This window comes from Ruditapes philippinarum, unplaced genomic scaffold, assembly GCF_026571515.1.
Source record: "Ruditapes philippinarum isolate M1 unplaced genomic scaffold, ASM2657151v2 ctg612_1_1_1_1, whole genome shotgun sequence".
NCBI classification, from domain to species: Eukaryota; Metazoa; Mollusca; class Bivalvia; order Venerida; family Veneridae; genus Ruditapes; species Ruditapes philippinarum.
In genome coordinates, this window is record NW_026856417.1 from 367,663 (window position 1) to 378,266 (window position 10,604).

The window sequence follows — 10,604 nt, forward strand, 5'->3', positions numbered from 1 at the left end:
AGAACGAGGTTATAACCTTTGAACTATAAGGTTGTCAACAAGATGGCCAACAATAATTCTGTTGATGAGTATCTCGTTTATTTGAAGGAGAATGCTCAAGAACTCAGGCAATTGGGCAAGAAATGGGGCATGACAGAGAAAGAGATTGATAATTGTGTTACAGAAGCGCTGTCATTAACAGAAAATAAGGAAGATCTGAAGAAATCTCCCAAGAACATAGCAAGAAAATGCTGGGCTTACTTCCTGTTTCTGATAAAGATCCAGCTGGGCATTGGGTTACTACTGATGGTGTTGCTGGGAGGAATGTATACCACAGCATTATACCATGAACCATCACAACGTGCTATTATGAAAGCCATAATGCCTTATAGTTATGAGATCATGAGAGCAGTGCGACTAGCAGCAGTGCCCTTGCACAAAATGTTTAATATATCCAGTATGTTAATAGATCTATATATTATAAATTGTACCTTAATTAAGCCATATATGCTATAACGTCCCTCATGCATGGTACTGTCCTGTAAATCAGGTAACTGTCCCGCAGATGATTAATGCTCCGGTAAAAGTAAAATCTGAATTAATCAGTGATGATCTCCTTTGCAGCAAGAAATATTATATTTTTATGTAATCTTATTGACAAGTCAAGATCATATTAACTTTTCTAGAATGCTGATAAGGGAACGATTTTTCCATAAGTATAGCAATGAGTGGCGGCATGGGCGAGTGGTTAACGTGTCAGACTAGTAGACTAGTAATCTAATGATTGCTAGACGATTGGGTTCAAACCCCATCAGGGGCAAGTCGTTGTTTCTTTGAGCAAGAAACTTTACACTCATTGCTTAGTACTGGTTGGTTCCAGGAACGGATTCGAAAGTGTGTCTAGAAGCTTATATTGTAATTAAGATCATTAAAAAGATTAATTGTTTACTCCCTGTGACTAGCCTAAGTGGGGGTGCCAAAAACTGTAATGAACAACTTTTCTTGATGAATTTAATATGGCATGTATGATTAAGTAGTTATAACCACTTAAAATGTTATGTATGACAATGTCTGTTTCTGTTACGATTCAAATAAAGGAATTTGTACTAGAATCCTCTTTCTTTCATTATTTAGGTCTATACAATTCAGAATGTCTCATTGAGAATCCCTACTTTGTGCAAGAAACACCGGACTGTAACATCTGTAAGAGTTTCAAACAGGTCAAAGGTTTGAATGCAACTTCATTCAATGCCACAAAGTTTACAGCATACTCCAATACCATGAAACCGGTCAAGCTTATGGTAAGTTTTGATCTGTATATCAAATTATCATTATATTAAATAGTTTTGATTTATGTAGGCGGTTAATCAATTATTGTAGCTAATAGTGTTAAATTGTCACAGTATTGCTCATTGAAACTGCTTTTAGTCACATAATAATAACAACTGATGGGTATCAGAACAGTAACTGTTACTGTTGTTTTTATGTAAGAATATTAGATCAGGTTCTAATACTTCAAGGATTCCGGATTCTTTGGTGTGAGGCAACTATCCAGCTAGCTTTATATGGAAATTTGTTTGTTCAACTTGGAGTGCCTGCTCTTGCCTGAACTCTGCCTGAAATAATGCATTGAGGGTCACCTTAGGTTCTTCCACAGGAGAGAGTGGAATATTGCCATGTGACTAGAGAAGAGTCAATTTTGGCCCTAAACTTAGTTTTAAATGGGGAAAATACGTTAGCTAAAATATAGTTTTTTAGTGGGAAAGATAAGGTACCTGGTAGCTAAAATATAGTTTTATATTGGGAAAAATACGGTAGCAAAACAGTAGTTTAATAGTGGGAAAGATACGGTAAGGGGTAGTTAAAACATAATTTTATAGCACTTGGGAAAAAGATGGTAGCTAAAATATGATTTTATAGCGGGAAAGATACGGTAGCTGAACTGTAGTTTTATTTTGGGAAAGATAACGTGCAGGGTAGCTAAAAGTTTTAAAGCATAGTTTTTTATAGGAAAAAGATAGTAGCTAAAACATAGTTTTATAGTTTGAAAAATATTGTATCTGTAACATTGTTCTCTACTTTAATTTCAGAAAACATTGAACCGGAACATTACCTACGGTGATATAAGGAACATGTATCTGGGGATTGAGGATCGGCTTGTGGCCGAACCTTACCAGTTCATGTCCACTGAGCCAACAATTCAGTCTCTGTCCCAGCTGTTAGATGAAGATCGCGGAGAAGAGGTTACGTCCCTTGAAAATCTGCATATTGACTGGTATATAGTTGTGTTTCTTTAAGCAGAGCTTGATAGGTTATCATGTGGCAATTTAATACTATTTAAGGACATGATTGGCGACATGTCCGGGGTCCGTACTTTCAGTGCCTGAAAGGGTGGATGGACCTTTATTTAACTTAGAACACACATACACAGAGCTTGGTATCACGAGTTTGAACCTTGACTGATAAATTGTTTAATTTATTTTTATATTGATAAATTGTTATTTTATTTTGTTTTCATTAGAATTCAGTTTTGAATTATTTCAACAATATTCCTCTGTAAAGAAATCATGAGGTATATAAATTTAGGGGTAATTTCTCAATTTTACATGAATGTTTAAGAAGTTTTAGGAGTTTTCTCGTTTTTACTTTGATGTTTTTGGATTGTTTAAAAAGTTCAATACTTATACTATGTTTCAGGCACAGTACTACTGTCAAAGCCAGTGCAGGTCTTAGGACACTATTCCCTAGACCACCATTTTTACCACCGGAGACGGAAATCACACTGGAGAAACATATCTTCATAGATGGTCCAAACACAACAGCCTATCATGTGGTAAATTCAATATTTTTAGCTTGACTTACCGAAGAATAGAGAGAACTATAGTACTCACCCAGGGGTCAGTGCCAGTGTCACAATTTGGTGCAAGTTGGTATCTTCAAAACTACCAAAGGGAAAGGGATGAAATTTCACACTCTTATTTGAGGGCATAAAAGAATGTTACTTTCCAAGGCCTATAACTCTAACATGGATTTGGACAGAATTATGGTCCTTTTTGAACTTAGAAAATTCTACATTATCCAGCAGTGATTTTCCTACTTATATAACGAGACTCCGAAAAAAGGCCTCTTCCCAATTGAAATTTTCTTTAAATTATGCAGTTTTCCCAAAAATCTGAACTTAAACCAGCTTTAATACTTCCCAAATCAGCAATTTTAGTGATAATTTTTCCCAAAATCAAGAGGCTAAAACCTCTTCAGTCTTCACTGAGAAAAATCACTGTCCAGGCTTTTGTTTTACTATCAAACATTGTGAATAATCGTGCACGCTGTCCTACTGACAACTTACATTCTTTTTGTATTATGAACCACAACTGTTAAAGCAGCCTTAAGCTTTTCTAAATGTAAAATATGTTATTTTTAGATAAATCGTTTCATATAATTGTCAAATCAAATGAATTACGGTGTAAAATGAAATTTGCTGATGATAAAATACATAAGCAAAAAGGAAACCACTCAGCTTGTATGTTTTGAAGAAAAAATCGAGCTATTATAATCACTTCGGCATTGTGGTTGTTGGCCTTTTGCAAAAAATTCTATATTATTATTCAAACATTTTTAAAGTTATCAACAAAAAACTTGTAATACTAGCTTGTCATGAAAAGATGCAGTTGTTAGACAAGGGGCATAATTCTGAAAACAATATTTTTAGAGCTATGCTCCTTTTTAACTTAAAATTTAGAGTGAGACTAAAAAAAGTGTTGGAGCACCACACTAAATACCATATTCCTGTATATACCAGACAAGGCACTTAAATGATTAAATATGTAAATGTTAACTTTTCACCCACCGAAACTCACTGTAAGACATCTAATTTATCTGTTCACACTGGTTTATATACGATAATGAATGAAAAAATATAAGAATAGGCTAAAAAGCGATTTTTTTCTGCTTAGTGTTCGTGATTTTTACAAGGGTTTAGAAGTACTGTTGAACACTGTAGTGAGTTATATCTTAAATATTTAGCAGACAAGTGTTAACACTGCACACGGTGCTCTTTGTTTTTTCAGCCTGTAATGAATAGCAGTCCACTTCATTTGTACATACAAGGAAGCGGGAAGAGACGTCTGCTTGTAAGGCCGGTGGAAGGATGTAAAGAATACTGCAACTCAATGCTTGTGTTCATGGACCCTGGGGACTCCTGTATGTGAACCATTTATTTTTAAGCTCACCTGATCAAAAGTTGTTGACAGATAATCTTTCTTTTGCAATACATTGTTCATGTTATTCTTCTTGTATGTTTGCTTGGAATGAAAATATCTTAGGTTTTCTCATTTTTCTGTGGTTACAAACAAATATTTACATTAACAACATGAAGGGTAGTATACCGTGAAGTTAAAAAGGTAAAAGTTTGTTTGTACCAGGGGATGAGCTTGGGATAACCCACATTTACCGAGTTCCGGTTAACTGTGAAGTACAAAAATTGCTTTGTTTTTATCACCTCACTGCCCAATGATTTTTATTCTTGAGTCTATTTCATTGAACTCCACTGTAAATGTATTATGAGGAAACCTATTATCATTTGGGTGATTGACACTTTTATTGTTTAATACTTTATAAATTTTTTTTCAATAATTTGATTGAACAAGTTTTATAAGTGAGATGATGAAACCAAGAATTTGCATATATGAGCCGCGTCATGACAAAACCAACATAATGGGTTTGCGACCAGTATGGATCCAGACCAGCGCAGTCTGAACAGGATCCATGCTGTTCGCTTACAAACCCTATAACAAGTAGAGAAACTGATAGCGAACAGCATGGTTGCTGATCAGACTGCGCGGATGCACAGGCTGGTCTGGATCCATGCTGGTCGCAAACCCATTATATGTTGGTTTTGTCGTGGCGCGGCTCATATTTATATATTTAGCTACCATTTTTGCTATTTTCAGTGTTATATAATCGTGACATGTGGCGAGTCTACATTTCAACCAATAGCGATCATGCCAGTGTTGGATATCTAATAGCCGTACAGATTTAGGACGGATGAACTACAACAACAGGACTATGAAAATAACTTACTGAACCCAAAGAAGAAAAACAAACCTAAAGAATCTCAAAAACTTACTGAATCTAAATTATCTTTTCGGTATTAAATATGAACAACACATCTGATAAATTAGAAGCATTTTGAAAAAAGCAAACTTTTGTTTTTATGTTTTTTTCCCTGACATTAGCCTTTAATAACATTTATATATTGAGATGATCAATTTTAAAAATAAAGTGTTCGTTCTTTATAGCAAGTTTTAAGTTTCTGCCGATTACAATCAGTTCAGATGCCACTAAAGTTAAAGGTACATGAACATTGTAAGAGCAGTGTTTATAAATATCCTATATTTAAGAAGAAAATGCCTAAGCGACAGCTATACTGTTCACAAGGCGACACATTCGACTCGTGGAGTTCTAGTTTAAAAAAAAAAAGAGGGGCAGTCTTTTTATAATTTAAGTACATGTTGTTTTATTATTTTACCCTTAAATTTTTCAGGAATAATGTATCTCTTGAAATAAATCTATATTACTGATGCATCTTGACAGTGAAAAATGTCACTAACTGTTTATGTAATTACTAAATATTGGATTGATAATCAGCATAAAACTTAGTGAAGGCAATTAAAATGAGCAAATGTTAATATAGTGGGTGCCAGACTGCCGGCTTTGATTTTCTTAGGTGATCTCACAAAGGGGAATTATCAGGTGAAAATCAATGCAAGAGTTATTGATCTTTGTCACTGAAACAGAAGCTGAATCTTCAATACTTGTGATGATACATTTGTAAATCTTGCTTTCAAAACTTCTTCAAACAATTCAGTTATAAATCAAACAATGGAAACTGGACAACAACAAGAAAGGAACCAACGATAATAAATTAGCATTTTATTTACAAGTAAAGCAAAGTGTATCGACAAATATCACATTATAGCAACTAAAAGTGCATTAGTCACAGCTTTATTATAACGGGTGGTAAAATTCAGCAGTGGATACAAATTTCAGAACAATTGTACAACAGCAAAATTATGAAAATGATATAATAAAAAAATCCATTAAAATTGTATAGTGCCCCTAGTGCATACTTCAAACTATTGACAGGGGCCATAACTCTGCCAAAACAACACAAGATGAATCAGAACACATTAAATACAGATAGGTCTTTATATTTCTCCATCCATTTAAGTTTCAATGATGTCAATATAAAGAAGTATATTTTTGAGGCTAAGTCTGAACTGCAGTAAGCATGGTAATCTGTACTAGCTTGTCTGGTTGGAGGATTTTTCAGATTCTCTTGAAATTTGATATTGTTATATGATATTATATGATATATAGAGGATATTGAATGAATGTAGTTTAATACTAAATTTATTGAACAAGTTGAATAAAATCATATTATGCGAGTTTGATCCTCCCTACTTTATCAGACATGTCCCTCTTTACAATTTCTATTTCTCCTCCCACATTCCATTCTATTTCTGAACCCCTCTGAACTATTTCATATCCCTTCCATACTATTTTTGAACCCCTTAGAACTATTTCATATCCCTTCCATACCATTTCTGAATCCCTCTGAACTATTTCAGACCCCCTCCCTAACATACCAGACCCTCCTACTTTCTATTTCAGACCACTCCCTAATATTTCATATCCCTTCCCTACTATTTCTGATCCCTTCTGCACTATTTCAGACCCCCTCCCTAACATACCAGTCCCTCTCCTACTATTTCAGATTCCCTTCCCTACTATTTCAGATCCCCCAACCCCTATGATTTTAGATTTTATTAAAATTTCCAATCTCCCACCTTAATTTATTAGATTCACTAGTTCTTTATACAAGAAGGACGGTAATAATAGTAATATTAAGATTCAATAGATCTTTATGTAAGAGGTACGGTAACATTAACAATATATTATCCGGAAAAAAAATTCAATACTTAAAGTATATTCAAACGAAGGTTTCATGCACCAAATACTGTTGTATTATAAATTATTTTATATCAACACCAAAATATAGGGCTAATATTAACACAAAATATAGGGAAAACACAGAAATACTGTCAAATCTTAGAATACTTAGTAAAACTTTATACATCAACTTTGTAAAAAAACAAATCCTCAAGGTTTTTGTTTAGAAATCTACAACAATTATTTATACTGTATTCAATAACATAAAACTAATAGTTATAAAACTTAACAAAATTCACAACAGTGAAATTAAATGATACAAAACAAAGGTTAAATTGTGGTGAAATAGGGTAAATCATCGCGTTATACAAATGCAATCATAATACTGGTAATTTAAATTATAAATTAAAACGGCTATAAATTTTGGTCATTTTTTTCATAATGGGGAAAAAAGAGGGTGGGGTATGGAAGAATAAAATTGAATTATTTACTATTTTTAAAAGTTTAAATGGAGAAGGTAATATATGAGTAATGCATTTATACGAACTATAAGTAACGGACAAAAATGATGTAAGATACCACTGTTGCAATATGTTAAAGCTGCTTGCCTCTACATAAGCAAAAGAAGAAAAAAAACACGCACTGAATGACTGATTTTGCAGTATTTATCAACATATTTCTACTGTGTGACTAAGACAGTAAATTATAAAAAAAAATTTTTTTTGCAATTATTTTGACATTTACTTGGAAATTTATATGGATTGAAAGTTAATGCTGTCTTGTAACAATGTGTAATTATTACTTCCTTTGTTCACTTGAAATTTTACTTTTAAATACATTTTTAAAATTTTTATGAAAATTTGCATGAATCTGTGTATATTACTTTCTTTGTTTACTTGAAATTATTTTACTTTTAATACATTTTCAAAATTTTCATGAAAATTATCATAAATCTGGAGGCATGCTGCTCAAACATTCTATATATTTAACAGACATATAACCATGAAACATACATTCAAATAAATCATGTACCCTACATGTATTACACATTTATGAACCATAGGTTAAAGGTTAAGCTCAAACATGATAATTTAACATTAAAACAACACAGTTTCTTTAGGTGAAACATTCTAGAAATATTATTTAATCTTAAACCAATAAAAGACTAAACATGTACATGTACATTCTTTCCTTTTTGGTATCATAAAATCCAGTCTCTATACCCTGTAGCAAATTTTTTTTGAAAAACTTCCATGACGGAAATAATCATGCACACACACACAAAAAATATAAAAACAACAAAAACTGCAACCGACTCTTTTCAGCGCTTGACAGTAAAAGGGGCATAACTCTGTAAAAAATTAACCCAGATTTATGAAGCCTGTGCCAATCATGTAAGCTAATCATAGAAACAAGTGTGTAAAGTTTTAACCTATTCCCTTCAGTAGTTTTGGAGATAATAACAATCATGCACACAAAAACTTAACCAAAATGTGATGGTGATGCAAACACCTGGAAGAGTACGAAAGCTCTCCCTATTCTCGAAAAGTCCAGCTAAAAACTGAATGTCAAGGGTAAACCTTGCTAAAGACAGTTCCTCTCCAAGTCACTTGGCTGTGAATAATTGATATCATGGCATTTGCTCACATCTGACATCACATGTCATGTAAATATTCCTTTCCGTGTAAAGCATGTTATAGAATATTACCCCCCTCCCCCTTTACACACACAAAAAACATCATTAAAGAGTAATCATTTAAATGTTGAAAAAAAAATCTTGACAAAAATATCTAACATGGCAAGGTGTTAATACACACATAATGGAAAATGAAGGGGAACAAGAGCTGTCAGTAAGACAGCATGCCCGACTGTTCTCAGTGCTTGACAGTAAAACACGAGCCTAGAAAAAAGCAGATTTTTTTTAACTTCAAAAATTGCTATAATTCTGTCAAAATCCATGTTGAGAGTTATGGGCCTTTGATAGTGACCTCCTTTTATACTCTCAAATAAGTGTGTGAGGTTTCAACCCATTCCCTTCAGTAGCTTTGAAGATACCAAGCCTGCATGCAAAAACTAAGCCAAAGTGTGAAGCTGGCCCCAACACTGATGTCTGAGTGAATACAATAGCACTCTGTCTTTTTTGAATAGCTGAAGCATAAAGTGCCATAGCGGTACCCATATTTGATAAATTTTGACTGCAAACTTAGCAAATAAAAAGCAACTCCTATTAAAACAAACAGTATTTTTTGACATATATTTTGTGTTATCTTTTAGTATGACAGTCATGAAAAACTGTAAGGGTGAAAATTGTTTCTCATGATTGGAGGTATAAATGAACACATATCAAAATCTAGTGAAGAAAAAAAAAACATGAAAAAATAAAAAAAATAATAATGAAATGCAAACAAATAACAAACATATAAAACAATAAGCAGTTATCACATTTTTGAATATAATGATTAATCACTTTTTTGGATAATAATCACTTTTTTTGGATAATTATCACTTTTTTGGATAATAATCACTTTTTTGGATAATAATTACTTTTTTTGGATAATAATCACTCTTTTGGATAATAATTACTTTTTTTGGATAATAATCACTCTTTTGGATAATATTCACTCTTTTTTTTGGATAATAATCACTCTTTTGGATAATAATCACTTTTTTTGGATAATAATCACCTTTTTTGGATAATTATCAATGTTTTTGGATAATTATCACTTTTTTGGACAATTATTACTTTTTTGAGGGATAAAGAGGCAAATTTTAGGCATTAAAAGCACTTCACCTAATGGACTTGTCCAGTTTCCATTTATGGTCGGAACAGTCCATTATCAATTTTGGGGATATCAAGATGAATATTTCAAGTTCAACAGCCAACAGTATGGAGCACTCCATAGAGATACAGGCTGGCCTGGTTTTATACTGGTGGCAAAAGCTAAAATGACTTATAGTTCTAGCAGGTAAAGAGTAAACAAACCCAACTCAGAAATCCTTACTACCCTACCATATGTCTGATAATGGACTTGCCCAGTTTTGAATCTGGAACAGTCCATTATTGGTGAATTAGGCAGCCGTCTATTTATAGCCTGGTTATGCTATATTCGTGTCATTGGCAAGTAAAAATAATCTAAGAACTAGAAACATATCTATGGTCTTAAAGTGGATTGGTCTACAATGGGCACATATTTCGTATTTCAAATATTGAAATCATATCAGACAGCATATTATAGACCAATCCACTTTAAGATCAAGAGATGCATTTTCAAACTTAGCAAATTCAGATTTCATGCATGTAACATACACTTTCACAACAATGAAACTTTACATACACAATACATTTTGACAATCCATTCTAGATCTGAGAAAAAAATACTAGTCAAAAATCTACATAAGAATAACAAAATGCAGCCAAAAATGCTAGAAACTTCTTTAAAAACTTTGGCAAAATTGAGCCAGATAATTAAGCAACATATCCTAGGAATATGTTAAGCATATCTTTTCCAACAAAATACTCTTATTTTGGCTAATTTCATCACCACTTTTTGAATACTCTTGAAAAGTCCCTTGAATGTATAAATAAGTCAAACTGCTACTAAATTGCTATTGAGGCCAAAACAGAATTATAACTAGGTTCCTGTTACTCGAATGGCACTACTTTTTTGTCCCTA

The 10,604-nt window shown here is 32.9% G+C and overlaps 1 protein-coding gene across 1 annotated transcript; it reads left to right on the top strand.

Annotated features, from left to right (window-relative positions):
• The first annotated feature begins 6 nt into the window (after nucleotides 1–6).
• On the top strand, nucleotides 7–5,180 carry LOC132746463 (uncharacterized). The gene is made up of 6 exons (XM_060735617.1): nucleotides 7–436; nucleotides 1,114–1,280; nucleotides 2,070–2,254; nucleotides 2,677–2,812; nucleotides 4,047–4,179; nucleotides 4,929–5,180. The coding sequence occupies exons 1-6, from the start codon at nucleotides 43–45 to the stop codon at nucleotides 5,015–5,017; spliced, it is 1,104 nt and encodes a 367-aa protein (XP_060591600.1). The 5' UTR covers nucleotides 7–42; the 3' UTR covers nucleotides 5,018–5,180.
• Nucleotides 5,181–10,604: the final 5,424 nt, after the last annotated feature.